The sequence below is a fragment of the Nomascus leucogenys genome, chromosome 2 (assembly GCF_006542625.1).
Source record: "Nomascus leucogenys isolate Asia chromosome 2, Asia_NLE_v1, whole genome shotgun sequence".
NCBI classification, from domain to species: Eukaryota; Metazoa; Chordata; class Mammalia; order Primates; family Hylobatidae; genus Nomascus; species Nomascus leucogenys.
The window spans coordinates 36557254-36582895 of record NC_044382.1 but is presented as its reverse complement, the minus strand read 5'-3'; the positions used below and the strand labels follow the sequence as shown (position 1 = coordinate 36582895).

The window sequence follows — 25642 nt, the reverse complement described above, 5'->3', positions numbered from 1 at the left end:
TTAAAAAAGTATGCATCACTTGAGGCCAGGGGTTGGAAACCAGCCTGGGCAGCACAGGGAGACCCCATCGCTACAAAAAATAAATTTTAAAAAAAGTTAGCCAGGGTCGCAGTGTGCCATAATTGTGTCACCGCACTCCTGCCTGGACAATAAGAATGAGATCCTGTCTCTCCAAAAAAAAAAAAAAAAAAAATATGCAAGTGATAAATATTCACTACAAAAAATTTGAACATGCAGATACACAACAAAAAGGAAAAATTCCCCTGTACTCCTATTACCTAGAAATAACAGTGTTGAACTGTAAATGTCTCATTCTAGGCCTCTTTTCCATTATATGTCTGCCTTTTTAAAAAGGATTATATGATGCATATTGTTTGGCAAATTTAGCTTTTTTCATGTAATAATAGTACACCATAAATATCTATTTGAGTAATGAAATTCAATTTTTTTTTTTAAAGACGTAGTCTCACTCTGTTACCCAGGCTGGAGGGCAGTGGCACAATCTTAGCTCGCTGCAGCCAAGACCTCCTGGGTTCAAGCCATCCTGCTGCCTCAGCCTCCTGAGTAGCTAGAACCACAGGTGCATGCCACCACTCCCAGGTAATTTTTGTATTTTTTGTAGAGACAGGGTTTTGCCATGTTGCCCAGGCTAGTCTTGAACTCCTAAGCTCTCCTAATCTCAAGCGATCCCACCCACCTAGGCCTCCCAGAGTGCTAGGATTACAGGTGTGAGCCACCATGCCTGGCTGAAATTTAATGTATACTTTTTTTTTGACACAGAGTTTCACTCTGTTGCCCAGGCTAGAGTGCAGTGGCACCATCTCAGCTCACTGCAACCTCCGCCTCCCGGGTTAAAACAATTCTTGTGCCTCAGCCTCCTGAGCAGCTAGGACTACAGGAGTGTGCCACCATGCCTGGCTAATTTTTGTATTTTTAGTAGAGATGGGGTTTTGCCATGTTGGCCAGGATGGCAAAATTTAATTTTTAATGGCCGTTTAGTAGTCCTTTGTGAGATGTACTGTAATTTATTTGTCTCCTATGATTGGAATTTAGGTTGTTCCTAATTTTTGCTGACACAACACTTACATGTACCCTTTTTGTCTCTTTGAATATTTCCATAGAATAACTTCCTGGGAGTAGAATACTTTTCTTAAAAGATTTGTGCATTTCAAGGCTTTCAAAATACGTTGCCAAATAGCTTTCTAGAAAGGCTATTTATTTCAGTTTTTGGGTTCTTATCTTTCTAATTGGCGTTATGCTTACATTAAAATATGAAATCTTTATTTAGTTGCAGAATGAAGAAGAGTCTGGAGAACCTGAACAGGCTGCAGGTGATGCTCCTCCACCTTACAGCAGCATTTCTGCAGAGAGCGCAGGTAGGTAACAGGGCAAGGTGATTACGGAATCCTTAAAAACACTCTGTGCTTTGACATTACAGTTTAAAAAAAAAAAAGTTTCAGAAGCAGTCGGAAGAAAGGTTACAAAGCGAGTCTGGATTTTAAATAATTGAGAAGTGGATACATTTAAAAATCACCCCCAGTCTCTTACATTCATCTAGGAATGTCTTTTGGTTCAATTGTTATATATGTACTCTTAAGGGAATGGCTGGGTTTTGTCTGCTAGAGTTAGTGGAACTCCTTTTATTTCAATTCAGCTAATCATCAAAAAATTGTGACTGTTAAAATTCTGCAGCATATTTTGACTACAAGGATGAGTCTGGGTTTCCACAGCCCCCATCTTACAATGTAGCTACAACACTGCCCAGTTATGATGAAGCCGAGAGGACCAAGGCTGAAGCTACTATCCCTTTGGTTCCTGGGAGAGTGAGTATAATTTGCTATGTTACTTGATGGCTGTTCTGTGGGAATTAAGTTATTTTCATTATCCAATTTTGATTCATTACTTATGATTGTATTGATGAGTGAAAGTAGGGCTAATTTTAAAAATCAGGTACATTTGCTTTTGGGATAATACACTCATCTCTTCTTAAAAATGACAAGGTAAATTACTAGTCAAACCTGCTCATTTTTCCTTCATCTCTCCTATTACCACTAATTTTTCAAGTCTCCTAGGATGGCTGAAATATCTTGAAGCAGAAGCACACTAACGTTTCCTTGATTCTGCACACTTAATATTTTGCTGTTGGGTGGATAGCTGCTAGGGAGGTCTAGGAAGAGAATAAATATGTGCAAATTTATAGAATTAAACTCATAAAAGGGATCTCCACATTGATTTAGATGAACTCCGTTCTTCCAGCAGTCCAGATTATGTCATTTGTAGGGACATAGATTCCATCTAGCCTGATGTTGATTCATGGAGGTGGAGATTGGGATGCCATATAAACCAGTGGAGATTATTGGGCACTCTTGGTTCTTGATGTCAGATATGTAAGTGCTGCATTTGTCATTTTGTAAATATTCATCCAGATTGAGGCTGATGAAGGTAGGGCATTGGACCAGATGCTGGGAGAATGGAAGCAGGATAAGTCCCCAGAAATGTGAGGACCATCAGGCCTCTAGGCTCTATTCTAGCAAGTAACTGGAGTGAGTGATGAGCAAGTACAGAAGCCTAGTCTGGGCAGTGTGATGGCATAGGCCCAGATGTTCCCCTCTTGGCTTTAAGATAGTAGACTGTTTACAGACCACACCTACTGTGAGGAGCGGAGCTCCTAAAATGATTGCTTGGCAGAAATAGTTTATGAGCCCAATCTAGGATGATCCTAAATGGTGATGATGTGCATTCAGTTGTTACAGGTGCCAGGGAGAAACTAAGAACCCTAGTGTCTAAGGGCAAGACCATCATAATGTAACTGCCGTATACTGGAAGCAAACCACATGCTCGGTACTGTGCTTGATGCTTTTATATATTTGTATATTGTTTCCAGTCTTCACAGTAACCTTGAAAGATAGAGATTATGTTATCTCCATTTTGCAGATGTGAAAAATTTAGGTCCAGAGAGAAAAAGTAATTTTCCCAAAGTCATATGACTAATAAGTAGCAGAAGTGAAAGTCAAACCCAGATATCCTAGAATCCAAAGTCCTTGTTTGTTTCACTGTACTCTGCAGACCTGTTGCAATATATAGTAAATAGATCAGTATGGAAATTAGCTCTGATTAATCACAGAACTCTTCAGAATACTTTCATTTGATACAAGTACATATTTAGGAACTTCTTAAAGGGCTCTAGTATTCAGCAGACATGTATAAAGCACTTTTTAAATATAAGATGCAGTGTATTTTACAGTGGGGAGGTAAAAAGCTTTGTATAAGGCAGTGTTCCTCATTGTTATTCAAAAGCCTAAAATCCAACTAGGGTAAAGGGCCCACAGATACTGATAACTAAGACACGTAAGAGCAGTGAGCATCAAGAACTGAAACTTTTTACTGGGTGATCATAGGGGAAAATGAGATTTGATGTGGGCCCAGAGTTTTGATGGGTAAGAACATTCCAGAGGGAAAAAGCACAGAAAGCAGGTGTGAATTCAGCCAGGGGAGGGCAGTTCTGTGGATGTAGTAATTGGCTTTGTATGAGCAAGAGTTTGTGAAGGGAGATAGAAAGTCATGACTAGGGCCGGGCGCGGTGGCTCACGCTTGTAATCCCAGCACTTTGGGGGGCCGAGGCGGGCGGATCACGAGGTCAGGAGATCGAGACCACGGTGAAACCCCGTCTCTACTAAAAATACAAAAAATTAGCCGGGCGTGGTGGCGGGCGCCTGTAGTCCCAGCTACTCGGAGAGGCTGAGGCAGGAGAATGGCGTGAACCCGGGAGGCGGAGCTTGCAGTGAGCCGAGATGCGCCACTGCACTCCAGCCTGGGCGACAGAGCGAGACTCCGTCTCAAAAAAAAAAAAGAAAGTCATGACTAGAACTGTTGTTTATAGAATCCTTGGAATCTTAGATGGGGGTATTTAAACTTCATATGTAGCTTTTAGAGAATCCTTCAGAGTTTTTGAGCAGGGATATGAGAGGATTTGTGTGGTGTTTTGGAAACATTAACTTGGCAGCAATTTCTAGGATGCATCATGATAGGAGACATACGAAGAGGACAGGAAGAACAGTTAGAAGGCATTTGTAATATTATTAGATGTTACTTCCATGTATTTTTTGGAGTATATCTTTGAGTAGTTATGCAAAAAACAATTAGCTTTTAATTTTGGCAAAACATTCTGCTAATATGAAGTAAGAATACTAGGTATTTAATGTTTTAAAAAATTAATTATAAAACAATTCATTTTTATAGAAATTTCAAACAATAGAGGAAGTATGTTAAGTTAGAAAAGGAAGCTGCCATTGCCACCGACTTCCCTTTCTGTAGTTCCCACTCCCCAAGGGAACCACTGTTAACAATTTGGGTCTTCCAGACCCTTTTCTGTGTACAACAAGTTTTGATATTCCCTAAAATATTTTTCATTTGAGGAGCCCTCATTGAACTGTGTACAAATCTATCACTTCTAAGTATATATTCAATTATTTTTAAATATCTCAACACATACCTATATCAGTTAAAAAGATAGCCCACATGTGTTGGTATTGTTCAGGATCATGTTATTTCTAGATCTGCAATATTATGTTATCAAGTTAGGATGGAAAAGATCTTATCTGCTGATAAGGTTAGAAGTGAGATTGTTTTAGATCTGTGTACCAATACAAATACATGCTTATGGAGTTGAGCAGTGGGCAGTTCTGTGGACTGTTCATGTATGATCATACTATTCTTTTTTCCCCTATATCAGCCCCTCATAAAACACTTGAGCTGGTTGATTTTATCTTTTTTTTTTTTTTTTTTGAGACAAAGTCTCACTCTGTCGCCCAGGCTGGAGTGCGGTGGTGTGATCTCGGCTCACTGCAAGCTCCGCCTCCCAGGTTCATGCCATTCTCCTGCCTTAGCCTACCAAGTAGCTGGGACTACAGGTGCCCGCCACCACTCCTGGCTAATTTTTTTTGTATTTTTAGTAGAGACAGGGGTTTCACCATGTTAGCCAGGATGGCCTTGATCTCCTGACCTCGTGGTCTGCCCGTCTTGGCCTCCCAAAGTGCTGGGATTAAAGGCATGAGCCACTGCATCTGGCTGATTTTATCTCTTTAATAGACCCTGGATTACTAATATTTTAGGTCCTAAACAGGTCCTTGATTACTGATATTCTAGAATTTAAACCAAATGTATAAGTAAATTTTATCTTTTGTCTTTTCTTGAGGTATATTTTTTTAAAGGAAGAGTAAATAGTTCTTTGTGAACTTTTAAATTTTTGAAGTGTATTGTTAAAGAACTTGGGTTATAAGATGAAAATTTCGTTTAGAACACTGGGGATAGAAGAAAGATTTGCTTCTTTTCTAATTCTATATTAATAATGCAAAATGGAATTTTAAACACACATTGAGCCTTTAATGCTCATAATTTTGAACTGAGCCAAAGCAGTAACTTTTTTCCTTGCTACTCAAATTTACCCCTTCATTTTTCTTTATATCTTCCCTTTGCCTAGAAATAATTCTTTTTCTTTTCATTTAGGATGAGGATTTTGTGGGTCGGGATGATTTTGATGATGCTGACCAGCTGAGGATAGGAAATGATGGGATTTTCATGTTAACTTTTTTCAGTAAGTATGTACGCATAAGCAGAGCCACCCCCTACAAACCAGAGTGCTTTGGATTATGGGTGAATCTGACTGAATTAAAATAACTAGTTGAGCTAATATATTAATACATTATGTTTATTTGGTGCCTTTTACTGGAATGTTCAAAGCTTAATATACCTTTGTTTTAATATCCCTTCTCTTTGCCTTCTATTTTCATGAATATCTGTGGAAAATATAATTAAAGCAGTTATGAGGATGCTGCATTTTTACATGAGCTAAGCTTCATCTTCCAGGTCTGCGGGGCCCTTTTGCATTGCTTCTACTCATACTTAATCTGTAGAATAGGAATTAAATGCCTTTGATGAATTTTGCTTTGAAAGCTTCTTTTTTCTGACAGATCAAAGTCAGCCTGATTTTCTCCCTTCATGTTACTTTGCGTTTATCTTTTTGTGTGCCTCACATAGAAGTGAGCAACCATTTCCTTTATTTGTTGTATTAGAAAGATAAGAAAATGTAGTGCTTTTAGAGGTGATGTTATATAAGTTGTCAAAATTCAGAGAACAGGAGGATGAGTGACTTGAATCAGATTATTTGGGGGCACTTATTTAATGTTGAAGGCATTTATTTTATTTACTGGACTATATATATAACACACACAGTAAAAAGCAGAGGTCAGGCTGGGCTTGGTGGCTCACGCCTATAATCCCAGCACTTTGGGAGGCTGAGGCAGGCAGATGATCTGAGGTCAGGAGTTTGAGACCAGCCTGGCCACCATGGTGAAACCCCATCTCTACTAAAAATACAAAAATTAGCTGGGTGTGGTGGCAGGCACCTGTAATCCCAGCTACTCAGGAGGCTGAGGCAGGAGAATCAATTGAACCCAGGAGGCAGAGGTTGCCATGAGGTGAGATCACACCATTGCACTCCAGCTTGGGGGACAAGAGCGAGACTTCGTCTCAAAACAAACAAACAAACAAAAAAAGGCAGAGGTCAAAGGCTGGGCACAGTGGCTCATGCCTGTAATCCCAGCACTTTGGAAGGCTGAGGTGGGCGAATCACCTGAGGCTAGGAGTTCAAGACCAGCCTGGCCAACATGGAGAAACCCTGTCTCTACTAAAAACAAAAATTAGCTGGGCTTGGCAGTGCACGCCTGTAGTCTCAGCCACTTGGGAGGCTGAGGCAGGAGAATCGCTTGAACCTAAGAGGCAGAGGTTGCAGTGAGCCAAGGTCGTGCTACTGCACTCCAGCCTGGGTGACAGAGTGAGACTCAGTCTCAAAAAAAAAAAAAAAAAAAGAGGTTGTAAGTATACAGTTTGGTGAATGTTAAGGTTTGCTTTTTGCTGTTTTTTGTTTTTTTTTTCCTTTTGAGACAAGATCTTGCTCTGTTTGCCCAGGCTGAATTTGGAGTGCAGTGGTGTGATCACTTCTCACTGTACCCTTGACTTCCTGGGCTCAAGTGATCCCCCAACCTCAGCCTCCCAAGTAGCTGGGACTGCAGGTGTGCACCACTGTGCCCAGCTTTTTTTTTTTTTTTTTTTCCAGTTTTTGTAGAGATGGGTCTCACTGTGGTGCTCAGGTGTGGTCTCAAACTGCTGGGCTCAGGGGATCCTCCAACGTTGGCCTCCCAAAGTGCTAGGATTACATGTGTGAGCTACTGTGCTCAGCCTGTTAAGGTGTTTTTGAAAGTGACTAGCAGTAGACATAATTGTGTAAAACCTGACAGGAGTTTTTCTTGTTTGCTTTTTGGGGAAAGAGAAGAATGGATGTTTTAGAGGAGGTATGGTGAGGGTTGTGGAGGACAGGCTGTCTTTTATCCTTTGGAAAGTCATTTAAATAGAGGCAGGTTTAAGGCACTCTTGTTCTTGGGTAGCAGGGCAGGTCTAACATCTTTCCCCTTCTCTGCTTTTGCAGTGGCATTCCTCTTTAACTGGATTGGATTTTTCCTGTCTTTTTGCCTGACCACTTCAGCTGCAGGAAGGTATGGGGCCATTTCAGGATTTGGTCTCTCTCTAATTAAATGGATCCTGATTGTCAGGGTAAGTTGTACAACAGAAAAGATGGGCTCCACAGAGAGGCAATAATTTGAATATTTAATTTTTCATTTGCTTTTTTAAAAGTTATTTCAACGTGTTAAATGATTTTTGGTTTGTCTGTGGTTTCATGATGAAGCTGAACCAAAATCATTTGCAAATGGCTTATGCACACAAGTTTTGTTGTCAAATCTATTGAATACTGGTCTATCATTAATATTGTTCACCGTCTGCTTTCTTTGTTTTTAGTGTTTATAATATGATAATGTATATGTTCTGAAATTAGTTGTTTTTATAATAAAAGGAAGGATATTACCCCTTTGATATCTCATCAAAAGCAGCCATTCCTCTCATTAATTCTGTTACAGTTTTAATCTAGCTCTCTTCTTCCTTCTTTTCTTTTCTTCTTCTCTTCCCCTCTCCCTTCCAGATTGCTTATGCCAAAATGTTTGGGGAGCCAAAACTGTTTAACAAGTATTGCTCCATTAGGAGCCTGCCTCTGAAGTAAATTATAGAGATGTATGTCTTTAGTGACTTAAGAGTTACCAGTTAGTTAAATTTGCATGAAGTAATTTAAAGTTGTAAAAGATCTAGGCTTTTATAGCATCCTCTGATTTCAGATAAATTTGTTGCTATCATCAACCTTATAAACAAAACCAATTTATCCATCATAAATTGGCATACTTTAACTAACTAATGGGTGTTGCTTGACCACTGTAGTTTTTCTAAGTAGTGCCACCTTATTTATTATAAAACATTTGTTAACGTTTTTAGGGTTCCAGAATCCTTTGAGAATCTGATGAAAGTTGTAAGCTTTTCCCCCACATAGCTAATATGTATTCATCTATGATAATGGACTTTAGGTTAAGAACTTGAGCCCTAAAGAGGTTTTCACTTCTTCCCTAAATCTTAATTGTTACTTTATTAACAAATAAAATACTATATTTTAATTTTCAAACTACATTAAACTCTTGGACAACAAAGTCTCCAAGGAAAAGAGAAATAAAATTAACTCCAGTCTTTTTTTTTTCTAACTAAATTTTCAACTGCATTTAAAAAGTGAATCAAATGGGCCGGGCGTGGTGGCTCACGCCTGTAATCCCAGCACTTTGGGAGGCTGAGGCAGACAGATCACGAGGTCAGGAGATCGAGACCATACTGGCTAACATGGTGAAACCCTGTCTGTACTAAAAAAATACACAAAAAATAGCCAGACATGGTGGCGGGGGCCTGTAGTCCCAGCTACTCAGGAAGCTGAGGAAGGAGAATGGCGTGAACCTGGGAGGCGGAGCTCACAGTGAGCTGAGATTGCTCCACTGCACTCCAGCCTGGGCAACAGAGCGAGACTCCGTCTCAAAAAACAAAACAAAATAAAATAAAAGTTAATCAAATGAATTAACTTGTATCAGGTAGGATGCTTTTGACTGTGAGTAACAAAAACCTAGCTCAAAATGGCTTAGAAAAAAATTTTTAATTGTTTTTTTAAATGGGGAAAGTTTATTTCCCCTGAAAACAAGTCCCTGACAAGGAGGTTGGTTAAGTCAGTGGTTCTTTGACATCATCAAGGACAGCTGACATATTAGCATATTGGCACAGGTTCCCCCTCCCCTCAGGGTTAAAAAATGGCAGTTTCATGTATCAGAATTACATTGAAACACAACAGTGCTCAAGAGAAGAAAAAGAACTATTTAAAAAATTTTTTTTCTACCACCTTTAGAAAGAGCTGTTTTTTCTTTGAGAAGCAAGGAAAGCTTCTCAGAAACCCTCAATTTCCATTGGTCAGAATGGCATCCTGTGCCCATTCCTAAACCAGTTGCCAGCAAGGGAAGGGGATTACTCTGGTATACATGATAAAGCTTCCAAGGTCAAGACAAGGCTGGAGGAGTAGGAACAAAATCAGGCCTCATTAGAAAGAAGGCAATGATATCAGCTACTCAGGAGGCTGAGGTGGGAAGATTGCTTGAGCCCAGGAGTTCAAATCCAGCCTGGACAACATAGTGAGATCCTGTCTCTTAAAATTAATATTAATAATAATTGCTTTTGGTACTGAATAAGCAAAGTAAAACGATCATTATTGCAACACATTTCTAGAACAGTAAATATTATGTGGGGAAAAATGTTTTCTAAAAAACAAATTTTTGTATACTTTCAAAATAAGGAGTTAATAAAGCTAAAAGCTATCATATTTAACAATTGCTTTTCCCTGAAAGGAAACAGATTTGCATTTATTGTAACCATTTGAAGCCAGTAATATGTAAAATACTTTCACTTAGATTTTAAAATTATTCTAAAGGCTAAGTGATGGCATTGGTAGAACAAATAAGTCTTGCTGGGCATGGTAGCTCACGCCTGTAATCCCAGTACTTTGGGAGGCTGAGGTGGGTGGATCACCTGAGGTAGGGAATTTGAGACTGGCTTGACCAACATGGAGAAACCCTATCTCTACTAAAAATACAAAGTTAGCCAGGCGTGGTGGTACACGCCTGTAATCCCAGCTACTCAGGAGGCTGAGGCAGGAGAATCGCTTGAACCTGAGAGGCAGAATTTGCAGTGAGCCGAGATTGCACCATTGCACTCCAGCCTGGGCAACAAGAGTGAGTCTCCATCTCAAAAAAAAAACAAAAAAACAAAAAAGTCTTGCATTTTGTCATTTTGTGTACCCTTAAGTTAAAATGAGAAATTGTATGTGTTAAGCTGCTATAAAGTGTTTTGCCTTATTTTGTAGTTTTCCACCTATTTCCCTGGATATTTTGATGGTCAGTACTGGCTCTGGTGGGTGTTCCTTGTTTTAGGTAAGTGTTTTTAATGTAAGAAAAGGCAAGAAAACATTACATTAAATTTTATAAGTAAAATTACTTGTAGTAAATGTTCATCTTGATTACTGTATAGTAATATATTAACAATTAATAATAAACATTTTTAAAATGTTGCTTTCTTAAAGAATAGTCTTTTGTTATCATCAGAGTAACATGCACGTTAATAAAAAGTTTCTTTGTGGTTGTAGGTTTTTCCTAACCTATACATATATTTTCTCCCCCATGTGATCAATGGAGTATACTGATGACTCTGTAGTCTATCAGTTTTTTTCCCCTTGTGAGCTATTGCCACGCAGCATTCACAAACTCAAAACCAAATTGCTTATAGGCTTACGGCAGCCAGTTGAACTAACTCGTAAGTGCAGGTGCAGAGACCCATCTTTGGTGGGTCTGTCAGTAGAAAACAGAAAATATATAACCTCACTAGACATAACTTCTGAAAGAACCACCATTGGATTTCCAGAATGCTTTAGTTTACCATTGGTGAGAATAAGAATTATTTTACAATAGGCAAGAGGACTTTTTTTTTTTTTTTAAGAGTCTTGCTCTGTCGCACAGGCTGGAGTGCAATGGCGTGATTTCGGCTTACTGCAATCTCCACCTCCCAGGTTCAAGCAATTTTCCTTCCCCAGCCTCCCAAGTAGCTGGGAATACAGGTGCCCACCACCATACCTAGATAATTTTTTGTATTTTTAGTAGAGACGGTGTTTCGCCATGTTGGCCAGGCTGGTCTCGAACTCCTGACCTCAGGTGATCCACCCGCCTTGGCCTCCCAAAATGCTGGGGTTACAGGCGTGAGCCACTGTGTCCGGCCGGACTTTTTTTTTTTTTTTTTTTTTTAAATATATATACCAGATATTTCAGATTTTTGGTCTTTGGATTATATTTTTTACTCTAAATATTTATTTTTAAATACATTTTTCCTAGACATTAAAACAAAGACATGAACATTGGAGTAAATTATTTCAATGTTGGCTTCTTGATTATTTGTAAAGAAAATATATATGATACAGTTAGAGAGACCACCATCCCTTCTGTCATTTCTACAAAAGAATAACAGGGCCATTTTGTGGCTGTTAAAGATGGTGTGATTGCCTCACTGTGCTTCTGTGACATCAGTTTCTCCTATGTCCGATTTTGCTTCTTGTTGTCTCCTTAATTAAGATCCTTGGTGGTGGGTGCTGCTAATGGGTCTGGCTAGCACATCCTGGCACCCATGCCTGGCAGGTGCTTAATAAATTGAGGACCTGGGCCAGGCATGGTGGCTCGCGCCTGTAATCCCAGCATTTTGAGAAGCTGAGTCAGGAATATTTACCTTGAGGCCAGGATTTCAAGACCAGCCTGGGCAACAAAGCAAGACTTCGTCTCTACAAAATTTTTTTTTAAATTAACCAAGCATGGTGGTTTGTGCCTGTAGTCCTAGCTACTTGGGATACTGAGGCAGGAGGACCCCTTGAGCCCAGGAGTTGGAGCCTGCAATGAACTATGATGGCATCACTGCACTTCAGCTTGGGTGACAGCAAGACAGTGTCTCTAAAAACAAAACAAAACAGTTCAGGACCTGTTTTGCCAAGACTGACAGAATCTTGCATTGCTGACCCTACATTTTACTTAGAAAATATAAATGATTCATCACACCATCTACCACCTCCTCAACAGCATCATCTACTCTATGACTGGTCATTAGAATTCTAAGGAAAGAGAAATAGTAATTTTTTTCCTCTCTTGATTATTGAGAACTTCAACAATAAAAATGACCAACAGGAGACTAATTTAGAAGAAATAGTTCCTTGGCTTGCTTATTTTCTAAACTGTACCTTTAAGAGAAAGGCTGACCACCGCTGTTTCCCCAAGTCAAATCCTGACTGGACCAAAGAAGAGCCCTTAAGCATATGTTCAGATTGATTGCTTATGGCATAAATAATTTAGAGAAATTTAATGGATTGATTCCCTTTCTATATTAAAGTTTCATGGGAGGTGGTTTTATAATACTTCATCATTGATCATTCTTGCTATGTACCATTTGCTTGTAAGCAAAAAATACGAGTTTGGCCGGGCGTGATGGCTCATGCCTGTAATCCCAGCACTTTGGGAGGCCGAGGCAGGCAGATCACTTGAGGTCAGGAGTTCGAGACAAGCATGGCCACCATGGTGAAACCCCATCTCTACTAAAAATACAAAAATTAGCTGGGTGCAGTTGTTCATGCCTATCATCCCAGCTACTCAAGGGGAGAATGGCTTGAACCCGAGAGACGGAGGTTGCAGTGAGCTGAGATCATGCCACTGCACTCCAGCCTGGGCGACAGAGCAAGATTCCATCTCAAAAAATATATATAATATAGTCCGGCCGGGCGCGGTGGCTCACGCTTGTAATCCCAGCACTTTGGGAGGCCGAGGCGGGCGGATCACGAGGTCAGGAGATCGAGACCACAGTGAAACCCCGTCTCTATTAAAAATACAAAAAAATTAGCCGGGCGTAGTGGCGGGCACCTGTAGTCCCAGCTACTCGGAAAGGCTGAGGCAGGAGAATGGCGTGAACCCAGGAGGCAGAGCTTGCAGTGAGCCGAGATTGCGCCACTGCACTCCAGCCTGGGCGACAGAGCGAGACAACGTCTCAAAAAAAAAAAAAAAAAAAAAAAAAAAAAAAAAAATATATATATATATATATATATATACATACAGTAATAAGAGTTTGGATACACTTATGAGCATTTGTACCCAATATTCGGGTCATTTTGGGAACTTCCCTTTTGAGGAGAACCAGTTTTATGGTGTTTTCTCTTGCAGAGCTCTATGCAGAGCTCCCAAGCTGGCTGCTCTTGAGCTATGGTTAACCTATAGTTTATTTGTTCCACAGTTATTTTTAAAGTTTTTTTTTTAATTAGTTGCCAACATTTTAAAAATCAAAATTATTTCACATAAAACCTCTGAATGTTTTTACTTAAAAGTTGGAGTATCAAGCAAAGCTAGCCTACATTCCACATGGCACCCTTTAGCTGGAGTTGAGTTATTGCTATCTCCTCCATACAGGTCATGTGCCTTCCAGTTCAGTAAGATCCCACCACTGTACCCCAACTTAGTATTTGAAGGGGTAACCCCTGCTCAATAGTCACTTGTTGCTTTGGGTGCCAAACAGAATGATGTTCCCCAAGCTCGGAACTGACAGCTCTTGGTTACTGCTAAAAATCAGTTCAACTGTCCAAGTACCGTTTTCTACCACTGAGTATCCCAGTAAAAGGATTAAAAAAAAAAAAAAGTGCTAAAGGCTCAGAGACCATCTCTGAAAGAGGAAGGCCAGGAGGAGTATCTGAATTTCCATTGGAGGGTATATCACCTCTCTGCTGACAGTTTTAAGAGGCACAAACTTTTGTGAATGTATGGATTCTGGTGTAGTCACACAAAAAGAGTCTTACTAAGAATAGAGAAATAGGCTGGGTGCAGTGGTTCACACCTATAATACCAACTCTTTGGGAGGCTGAGACAGGAGAATCACTTGAGCCTAGGAGTTCAAGGCCAGCCTGGGCAACATAGCGAGACCCCTGTCTCTACAGAAAATTTAAAAATTAGCTGGGCATGAACCTGTTATCCTAGCTACTTGGGAGGCAGAGGCAGGAGGATCATCTGGGCCCAGGAGTTCAAGCTTGCAGAGCTGTGATCGTACCACTACACTCCAGCCTGGGCAACAGAGCAAGACCCTGTCTGTTAAAAATAATAATAATAATAACTAAAGTTTCAAGTTGAGACGATGAGAATTGCCGTAATAGATAAGGGGATCCTGACATCTAGTGGACAACATTGTATACTGTCGACAGAAAAAACAGCCCATGATAAGGAAGGTTACATTTTTTTCTTTTTACTTGAGAAAAATACAGTTATAACCTCTTTTTGTTGTTGTTGTTGTTGTTTGGAGTTAATTACCTTGGAATGCTTTTTTGAAACTCAATAGGTAGATTTTGATGTTTCTCAATGAGGCTTTCTTATGTAAATGTTTGGAGCCATCTTATTTTTAATTTCCTTTTTAGACCAATTCAATTCTGAATGTGCAAAAGACACTATTGACTCTTGCATTATACCTTCTCATTGAAGGATGGATAATTTTGTATGAAAATCCTTTGCAGACTCTGGAGGAAATTGCTTATGTTTTGATTACCTTTAGCAGAAAAATAACAATGTATTGCTATCAGGAGAGGGATTTCTGGGGAGGGGACTTAATATGGAAATTATAAATTCATTCATGACTTTTCTTTTTTAAATTAGGCTTTCTCCTGTTTCTCAGAGGATTTATCAATTATGCAAAAGTTCGGAAGATGCCAGAAACGTTCTCGAATCTCCCCAGGACCAGAGTTCTCTTTATTTATTAAAGGTATTAAAGAAAAAAATTTATTCTAGTCCCAGTGTAACCATGTGCTATATTATAGATTTCTATTCAGTTTTAGAGTAAGTATCTGTGGTAGGGGGATATAGAGAAAGTAAGGAAGGCACAGTCCCTGCCTTTTAGCAGTTTCTTGTCTAGTAACAGGGATTTTTACAAAAAGCTATTGATAAAGTCAAATTAGAAAAACTGCCATAGGAGAAACCATTACTTCATGCTTTGACAGTGTGAAAGAGGCAGGGGTCTTAGCAGTCATCAGAAAGCTAGGATATTTGGCTGCTTGACTGAATCCAGCATCCTGAAGCCACTGCTTACTGTTGCACCAGTTCCAGAGGATGACATTCAGAAGGAACCCTGCAGGCCTAATCACTCATCTCTGCCCCTAAATCCCAGAACCTGGAGAGACTGTGTAGTACTTTAAGAACTCCTTTTGTCTGGGCTGCTGACAAGCCCACCAAGTCTTCCATCTCTTAAAATTGTCATTGAGGCTTTCCTGATGGCTTTCTTCAGGTTGACATTCCGATACCACTTTAATGTGAGGACGGTCAAACTCAAGAAAAGAGGAGAAAGGACCTTTTCCCTTGCCTAGAACAGGAGGACTAAGCCCTGCCAAGGCTATTTGATTCACACATGATTTTCCCCAGAGGCTGACACTCCATCTTACATCAAAGGCTGCCTAAAGGAAGAGGGAGAGAATCTTGAGAAAGAGTACACCAGAGAGAGCTCTCTCTGGTAACAAGTTCTAATAGGCTTTCTTGGACTTGGCTGTTTGTTCTTTGGGACTTTGGGGACTGCGTTGATCATAGTTTGGAACCTTGAGCACCACCTAGAGGCCAGTCCAGTTGAAGGTCTTAGGCAAAGCATTGTAAAGGATAGGTGTAGTAGTTCAGATAAACTTTACATGATAGTGGAGAGTGTGGGGAAGAATTTCAGAATCATCTGAGGCAGAGTGTAGAGCAAAAATAGGGACGTATGGAGCTTGTTCAGAGGACAGCAGCTTGATTGGGGTATAAAGGAGTATTGAGGGTTAAGGCTAAAGAGTCAGGTTGAAACAGGTTTCTCAAATACCTTGAGCATCAAGCCCATTTGCAGTAAAACCATCAAATTGATAGAGCCGGTGACATGTTAGGTCAATGCAAGACTAAGCCCACGTGGAACACAAATTTGTTCTGTACTCGCAGAGTATCAGTTTATGTAGGCAATCATATGCTAATCGTGAGGTTTTCAATTTTGAAGACTTGTGGTGGTCTCAGGAGGTATGCTTCAAGAAAATAAAGCATCTACCATAGTTGGTTTTCCAGGTGATAGAACAGCATTGAAAGCTTTTAGGCAACAGAATAATATAATGAGACCATCTTGAATATAACAAACATTCTTTCAAGCATAGTATAGTAAACTAAAATTAACATTCATGGAGTTTTCCATGTGTCAGGTAATATATTAAGCATTTTACATGGATAATTAAATGTATGTAAGTAAAGAAGGCTTAAACTGCTTTTAAAGTTAGTTTCTTCATATTAAAAAACTAGTATTCATTATTAAAAAACAGGAATCTTTGATTGCATGTTTAAAAATGTGTAGCATGTCATGAATTTGAATTCAGTCACACAGTCTGGACACAGATGGACATTCATACCACTGGCCTGGGCCTTAATGCCTACGACGTGTCTTTGTTTATGTCTGGAACATAAGAGGCTTATTAGATATTCTTTGTAGTTTTATTTAGTTACCATTGTCATCTTTCATCTGTATATCTGATTGGAATTTATCGTTAGCCTTAGGTTTAACTTTTACCTGTCAAGGATTCAAAAGCTAGTACTATTGGGTTGCTACAAGTCCTCCTTATGAAGGGTGCTGAAATCACCTAATATTTTCCCCCTAATACATTGACACCCAAAATATACTGAGGGGACAGATTTCTTTCTCTTTAAAAAAAAAGTCATCAATTCTGGAGGTGTGGTCTAATGTTAGCTCTGAATTTCTAAATAGACTGAGATCACACCTCTGTCTATTCTCTTTGTTCTTCAGTTAGAAGGAAATCTGAATCTTTATTAGGGGAATGCATACCTTCTTCATCTTGATTCTAAGCATAAGAAATAGCAGCCCAGTTGACAGAAAGCCCGAACATCTCAGTTTTCCTGTGTTGTTTGGTACTTTACTGAAAATTTTGTTGTTATTGTTTGGATTTTCTAAAATTTCTGGAATATTTTTTGATATTCTAAATTTAAAACTATGCATGTGGGGTTGTGATTTGAAGTAGGCAGTCCTTATTAATAATAATGTTGTAGGAAGTGCTAAGGGAGATTAAAGTGATGAGCCTGCTGGTGCTTCAGGAGTATACATTAAGAGTTGTCAGAAACTTACTCAGAGGTAAATGAATGCACTCCATTGGAGGGCATAATAGAGTTTATTTGCTTTTCTATTTAACTGTGATACCCTGGTTTATTTGAAATCATTCCTGACACACCCAGAGAATTCAGCACTCTAAATTAAGGATTTGAGGAACTTACAGCAGAATTTAGAATTCTAATGACTTCACTAATTTTCCAGGGATCCCCAGAGGGAACCTGAAAAGCCATAATATCCTATGGGACTGAGTTCCCTTTGTCCACTGAAAGGGTAGGAGCTCTGTCCAGATCCAGATGTAGAATCCTTTCTTTCTCTAGTTGAGAGGAGATTTAGTTTAATTTTGTTAGAAGACATACTGGAAAACTGTCATGTGAAGTATGAAAGCTTTATTTTTTTCCTCCATGTGGATTCTTTATTATGTTTATCACAGTTTTTAAAAAGTAATTATCTGCTAATTCCAACATCAAGATAGATAAGTCTATTTGTATTGATGGATTTTTCTCTTGACTCTGGGTTACATTTTCCTGTTTTTACACACCTGGCCAGTTATTTCTTTGTTGCAGCATTGTTAATTATTATGTTGTAGAGATTATGAGCTCTGAATTTTGTCAAAAGGTTGTTGAGTTTTTGCCTAGCAGGCAGTCCGATTACTAAAGAATAACTTTGATCTTATTTCTAACTGTCATGTACAGTGATTCTTCTAGGGAGATAGGGATAGGGGAGAGGGAAAATGTAGTTTAAAAAAACCTAGGCTAACTCCTGCTATGGAAAATCACTGGTAAACTAATGAGTACTCTGCTAAGTTGCCTGTCTTGACATTGTCAACCTGAAGTCATCAAAAGGATCAGAATACAGAGTTTATGCAAGTAGAAAGCTGGGAATGGCCAGTCAGAGAAAACAAACTTTAGAAAATGGGGTCAGTGTTCCCAAAAGCTTTGCTTTTTTTTATGGACTTCTACTTTGATGGAGATGTCACCAATTAAAAGGTAGCTGAAGAAAGATACAGGTAGGGAATTTTAAAAATAACTTTGCCAGAAAAATACAGACACAGAATTTTTAAAATAACTTCACCATAACAGAAAAATAATATACTTTCCATATTGTACTAGGATTTGGCATTTTACCAGAAAAGGGTATAAGAATAGTGACTTTTCTAGTCAGGCTACCTGAAATATAGTACAAATAAACCAATCTTGAAGTGATCCCAAAACATCTAATCAGCCAAAGTAGATGTTACAAAAGCTAAACATTAAAGCTCATGTACTACTATCATAGGGGCAGCTCTCAGGTTCCTTTTCAGAGTCCATTTAAGCTTAAGGGAGGGAAAAATGTATTAATAAGCTGTTACCTGTTTTCCTCCTTCATAACAAAATGCCAGAAGGAACTGCTAAAGGTGTGCACAGTGGCCATCAAGAAGTATGTGACTGGGCCGGGCGTGGTGGCTTACGCCTGTAATCCCAGCACTTTGGGAGGCCGAGGTGGGCAGGTCACCTGAGGTTAGAAGTTTGAGACCAGCCTGGCCAACATGACGAAACCCCGTCTCTACTAAAAATACAAAAATTATCTGGGTGTGGCGGTGTGCGCCTGTAATCCCAGCTTCTCGGGAGGCTGAGGCAGAAGAATCACTTGAACCCAGGAGGTGGAGGTTGCAGTGAGCCAAGATCACTCCACTGCATTCCAGCCTGGGCAACAGAGCAAGACTCTGTCTCAAAAAAAAAAAAAAAAAAGTATGTGACTGGGGAAGCAGAAGAAACAGATACCTGTTATAAACATCTGTACCCGAAATGGTAAAAAATGTAAAGTGTTTATACTTTTTCTTATTTACCAGTTCACTGGAAAATACATTTTTATGGATTACCACCTCCTCTGATGCTGCCAGGTGAATGAGAAGTTAGCTACAGCAATAAGGTGGTAACACAGTTGATTGGTTATATCTAACACTATTTGTGTGGTACCAAAAGCACTTGTACATATGAAGCATAATATATTTTAAAATTATTTATTTTAATTGCATCTGAAATAGAAGGAAAAAAGGAGGTTTTTGAGCCCTAGTATTAATGAGCTAGGGCCTTCATAATTAAAAAAGTGACCTAGTGAGCTGTACCTATTAGGCATCAAATATTTTAATTTTTTTCCATGTGATAACAGACACTTTCATTTCTCCTTTTCTGTAATTTTTCTCCTGTTCCTTAATACCTCTTTTATTTTATTAAAGGAAATTCATCTCGAGGTAAAGGTTTACTTATTGGACTATGTTATAAGATAGTAAGATAGTAGGGAAATGGTGTTTCCAGTAGAATTTTTGCTAAACAAAATTTACATGTCTCCAAGAAGAACTGGTTGTCTTCCTCTTGGAATTAAATGATCTGTAGGTTATTGGATTCCTTTTTTTTTTTTTTTTTACAAAGTGATCTGATCTATAATTTAGTAATGTGGTCCAGAGTCCCTTAGATCTGTTTGTCCTTCAGTTTGTGTACTGCCAGCATTTCTGTAGCACTGCCATTCAAGCCTCCAAGTCTCAGACAGCAGTGCCCTCTAGCAGTCTTTCATTTGGAGAATGGTGTGGTGATTGAGATTACCCACTGGTGACCTCTCTAAGTCCTCTTGAGATATTCTATTTTAATTTAATTTTTACTTTTCTTACTGAACAAGCAAAGGGATTTTTAATGTTTGTTGGGTGGCAGGCTTTGACTTTGAGGGATCTATTAAAGCTGTTTACCTATGCTAAAGCATCATAAACTAAGGAAGTGGCCAGGTAATTGTCTGTACCATATTGTATATTCTTGCAAACTCTGTTTTGACCTACTAGTCACTGTTCCATCAGTTTTCATCTATTAAAAGAAACTGGGCCGGGTGCGGTGGCTCACGCCTGTAATCCCAGCACTTTGGGAGGCTGAGGCGGGTGGATCAGGAGGTCAGGAGATCGAGACCATCCTAGCTAACACGGTGAAACCCCGTCTCTACTAAAAATACAAAAAAATTAGCCGAGCGTGGTGGCGGGTGCCTGTAGTCCCAGCTACTCGGGAGGCTGAGGCAGGAGAATGGCATGAACCCGGGAGGCGGAGCTTGCAGTGAGCTGAAATTGTGCCACTGCACTCCAGCCTGGGTGACAGAGCGAGACTCCGTCTCAAAAAAAAAAAAAAGAAACTGATAAAACAGAAATTATTTGTTTATAATGAGTCTGGCCTCATTGCAAAAACATTCATTTAATATTCATCTGCCAATTTTCTTTTTGCTTCTGCTTGGCTTTTAGAGTTCCTCATATTTTTGTGTCGCTGTCTCTGTGCTTTCCGAGGTCTTTCAATCTCTTACGTCTCTCAATCTAAAGAAAAGATGTCCTTGTATCAGTTTCAGTGGTTTACTTCAAATCACAACACAAGTGAATTTATCATTTGGAAAAATGTTGATAATATTAAAATATGTCCATTTCCTCCAGTGTGTTTGTACCCTCTCTGCATTTTGGCAGCCTTTTAAATACTTACGCAGTAATCTAATCAGAAAAGATACAGAAGACGCCGGGCATAGTGGCACACGCCTGTTAGTCCCAGTTACTTGTGGGGCTGAGGCAGAAGGATGGCTTGAGCCCCGGAGGTGTAGGTTGCAGTGAGCCGAGCTCACACCACTTGCACCCCAGCCTGAGTGACAGACTCTTGTCTCCAAAAAAAAAAAAAAGACAAGGCACAGAAGAGTTTCTTGTGGCTTTTACAGTAATTTGGAGGATAGAAAAGTAAGTTATGGGCCTATATGTGAGCCCATCCAACTCTCACTTGTTGCTGAGTACCACAAAATAGTTTCTCAATAAATGTTTATTAAGCAGTAAATGTATCTCTTTAGTGTTTCTTCTTTTATTGTTAGTATAGGGAATTAATTGTAGTTTTTCCCAAGTTATTTTCATGAGAACCAAAACAATATACTAGTACAGAAATGCCTCAAAGTATTAGATGAAAACTACATTTAGTAAAATGCATAGGCATTATTTTGAGAGCATTTATTTCAGTCAGATATATTCCTTTCTTAAAATTAGTTTGAAACTACATATATTAAGAGAAACATGTCCCAAATACAATGACTTTTTAGGAAAACTTGTTTTTTAAAAGTATTTGTGGTACCTGTGAGTTTATCCTTGTTTTCTAATTTTGCCATGCTCAATTGAGATATCGCATGACGTCATTGGCATCCTTACTGGAAACCTTCCTTGTGCAATATCTAGTGGAATTGTTAGGGTAAACAGTAGCTTCAGGTGTATTAGGAAAATTACTTGTGCACTTGGATTATGCTCTCTGTCCCAAGTTTCAGTCATTGCTGACAGCGTTAAATGTGGGATGCAGTAGCACTGCTTCCATTCTATTCTTTTGTTAAGAGGTTTGGAAAGAGAGACTCCTGACTTCAGGAGTTTTTAGAAAAAGCATTCCAGTTTTTTCTAGTTCTAGAGGCCTTGATAACTTTAAGAAGTGAAATTTAATGTTTATTGAATACCATGATGTCAGTATACAGTAATCTTAAAACTATGTTAAAATGCACTTGTGTCTCCAAACATCCTGCCTTCTTTTGTGACTACATCCTTCTCTTAGCCAAAATAACAAGCTAACTAGAGTTTCAATATTCAATATCCTTCTCTGGCAGATGTTTTCTGGCAAAGGCCTTCCTGCATTTATGAATTCTCTCTCAAGAAGCAAGAGAACACCTGCAGGAAGTGAATCAAGATGCAGAACACAGAGGAATAATCACCTGCTTTAAAAAAATAAAGTACTGTTGAAAAGATCATTTCTCTCTATTTGTTCCTAGGTGTAAAATTTTAATAGTTAATGCAGAATTCTGTAATCATTGAATCATTAGTGGTTAATGTTTGAAAAAGCTCTTGCAATCAAGTCTGTGATGTATTAATAATGCCTTATATATTGTTTGTAGTCATTTTAAGTAGCATGAGCCATGTCCCTGTAGTCAGTAGGGGGCAGTCTTGCTTTATTCATCCTCCATCTCAAAATGAACTTGGAATTAAATATTTTATTGTAAGATATGTATAATGCTGGCCATTTTAAAGGGGTTTTCTCAAAAGTTAAACTTTTGTTATGACTGTGTTTTTGCACATAATCCATATTTGCTGTTCAAGTTAATCTAGAAATTTATTCAATTCTGTATGAACACCTGGAAGCAAAATCATAGTGCAAAAATACATTTAAGGTGTGGTCAAAAATATGTCTTTAATTGGTAAATAATAAGCATTAATTTTTTATAGCCTGTATTCACAATTTTGCGGTACTTTATTGTACCTAAGGGATTCTAAAGGTGTTTGTCACGGTATAAAATAGAAAGGACTAGGATACAAATGAAGCTTAATTACTAAAATGTAATTCTTGACACTCTTTCTATAATTAGAGTCCTTCACCCCCACCCCCCTTATTTTCCTTTTGTCTCCTGATGATTAGGCCAAAGTCTGGGAGTAAGGAGAGGATTAGGTACTTAAGAGCAAAGAAAGAAGTAGCTTGGAACTTTTGAGATGATCCCTAACATACTGTACTTCTTGCTTTTACAATGTGTTAGCAGAAACCAGTGGGTTATAATGTAGAATGATGTGCTTTCTGCCCAAGTGGTAATTCATCTTGGTTTGCTATGTTAAAACTGTAAATACAACAGAACATTAATAAATATCTCTTGTGTAGCACCTTTTACTGTAGATTAGTGCTTAATTTCTTGGCTTGCATTTGTTGATTGCTAAGGCAATTTTTTCTAATCTTAGGTAATCATTCAGTAGATGTGATTAGAAAACTAATGTTGGGTCAATTTGTTTTCTTCATTTTCAACACAAGAAGTCATCTTCTTTTATCTTACTAAATACATTCCTAAAAATGTATATGAACATTGGTTCTGTAAAAGATAACGGACTAAAAAAGTAGAGAGGAGTTGTAGAGATCTTAAATCATTCTGGAATTCCTGATTATGTTTCAATTTTTAGACATAATTTTAGATCATTTATTTCCAGTGTTTTCTGCATGTTCTCATTTGTTCTTTTTCTCAGTTGAATGCACCAACTGGTTTGAGTCCTGTGAGCATTCAGTCAGTTGAAATTAAAGATTCCTCATTTCTCCTGATTTCTATTCTTGTCTCGATCTTAAATTTAGAGACCAGTGGTTTTTATGATATCAGCCATTTGATTTTTTTCATTTTCTATTTAAGAAATATAAAGAAAAAATACACCAGGATGGTCAAATTAATACACAAATCAGCACCAGCACAGTCTGATAGCTGCAAATGTCCATTCATCTGCTGTGTACGAATATCCAGAATCAGCATAGGAAGTCGTTTAGGATGTCAGTATATAATGCACAGAAGTGCGGGTTGTTTGAAAGCCAAACAGGAAAATTAGGAGCCTCCTGGATTGACATTTCAATGATCTCTCTAACCAGTTTATGGATTATTATGAATAATAGTGTTGTGTGTTCTTGTTCAGAAGTTATATTTGATGATAGACGAGGGAGTTTTATAAAAGTTTCTTTGAAGATTTTTTTTTTTTTCCATTTTGAATCAGATTATACCAACAATGGAGTTTGGAAGTTTGTATGGCCTATAATGTTCTAAGTTCCAGAATGAAAAGATCTGTAACAATCTGAATAGATGTGGACACATATAGCAGAGAGAACTATGTAAATTATCTTGCAGAACAAAATAGAAGGGTCCTAAATCACATTAACTCAAACATTGTAGACTAGCTTTGTGTTTATTCTTCAGGTCCTTGTGCCTTATTTGGTTTTGTATATTCAACGAACTGAAATATTTGGAATTCCTATTTCTGCGTATTTGGTGGTCCATAAGACTTTGTCAAATATAAACCTACAGTTTGATACGCTTTAAAATACCTAGTCAAGAGGATGATTTCTCTTTAATCGTTTAAATGTTCTGAAAATTAAAATCTTTTGAGGCACATAAAGTTGGCACCATATATCATCTAGAGTCCTTACTGGTATTCAGGATGAAAATGTTCATGCTGCATTGTTAATTCTCATTTTTCTCTCCCATGTTCTTTCTCACTTTGATACATTAATACTGATAATGGATAAAGGGTGAGTTTTTATAATAAATGGTTTTGGAAAGGTATTCATAGGAACTGCGGTTATTTACTTAAGGTTATGGAGTAAACTAGCTTGGACCTTGGGCTACAGGACAACTAGGATTCACCCATAACGACACAGTGCCCTATGTTTCTTAACTTCTTGTTGCCATTTGAAACTCTGTACTCTTATGTTTAAAGGGTTCTGTATAGCCATTTTTTTTTTCAGAAAGTTACATTGCATTGTATAGAAATAAAAGGCATTATTAAAATTTGCTTGTTAAAAAATGATAAGAATGAATATTACTAATAGGGTCAATTTTGTTTAGAGTTTTAAAGAAACAACAGAATTTTTAGTAAAGTAAATGATTTTTTTTTTCCCTTTGCTTTCTTATTATGTAGTGACTTGAGCTCTGGCCCACCGTGAGTCATTATTAGTACAGATGAAATTTTGTTTGGTCTTCACTATGTTTTTTTTTTTTGAGACGGAGTCTCACCCTGTCACCCAGGCTGGAATGCAGTGGTGGTTGATCTCCGCTCACTGCAACCTCCGCCTCCCAGGTTCAAGCGATTGTCCTGCCCCAGCCTCCCAAGTAGCTGAGATTACAGGCATGCGCCACTACGCCCAGCTGATTTTTGTATTTTTAGTAGAGATGGGGTTTTACTATGTTGGTCAGGCTGGTCTCGAACTCTTGACCTTGTGATCCGCCCTTCTCGGCTTCCCAAAGTGCTGGGATTACAGGCGTGAGCCACCGCGCCCAGCTTTCACTGTGTTCTTATACTAAAATATACTCTACTTAGCTATAAATGGTTAACATTCAAAGGAAAAAGTAAGATAACTACTGAAGTAGAGTATCAGGACAATTAGAAGTGATATTTCAATTTGAGTGATTGCCTGAGGGGGCAAGATTCTGGGGTGAGAATCAACAAAACTAGACCCTAACAAAACTAGACCCCTGGCCTCAGGCTTTACATCCAGTCCAATGCCCTCTTCCCATTGTCCCAACCTTTTGGAGGGTTGGCGTGTAAACATTGACATAAAATGAAAAAAATCATTTGGCCGTGCTTCTTGTAAACATCAGTAATCTAATTTTAACTTAAAACATGCTAAGAATAGACATAGAATTGTACGTTTATGTAAAGTAGGAGGATGTGTGTATGTGTGTTTGTATAGATAGATGGATGGATAGATTTTTTTTTTTTTTTTGAGACAGGGTCTCGCTTTGTCGCCCAGACTTAAGTACAATGTCATGATCTCGGCTCACTGCAACCTCCACCTTCCAGGGTCAAGCCATCCCACCTCAGCTTCCCCAAGTAACTGGGACTACAGGCACGTGCCACCACACCCAGCTAATTTTTGTATTTTTAGTAGAGACAGGGTTTTGCCATGTTGCCCAGACTGGTGTTGAACTCCTGGGCTCAAGCAATCCGCCTCCCTCAGCCTCCCAAAGTGCTGGA

The 25642-nt window shown here is 38.7% G+C and overlaps 1 protein-coding gene across 1 annotated transcript in view; it reads left to right on the top strand.

Moving 5' to 3' along the window:
- NDFIP1 (Nedd4 family interacting protein 1) overlaps nucleotides 1-24231 on the top strand; it is a 49621-nt gene extending 25390 nt beyond the window's left edge. The window contains exons 2-8 of the mRNA XM_030827275.1: nucleotides 1289-1376; nucleotides 1693-1823; nucleotides 5506-5593; nucleotides 7484-7608; nucleotides 10328-10394; nucleotides 14676-14781; nucleotides 21763-24231. Of these exons, the coding sequence (XP_030683135.1) occupies nucleotides 1289-1376; nucleotides 1693-1823; nucleotides 5506-5593; nucleotides 7484-7608; nucleotides 10328-10394; nucleotides 14676-14779 (603 nt within the window). The 3' untranslated portion in view covers nucleotides 14780-14781; nucleotides 21763-24231. The remainder of the gene's footprint in view (nucleotides 1-1288; nucleotides 1377-1692; nucleotides 1824-5505; nucleotides 5594-7483; nucleotides 7609-10327; nucleotides 10395-14675; nucleotides 14782-21762) is intronic.
- Nucleotides 24232-25642: the final 1411 nt, after the last annotated feature.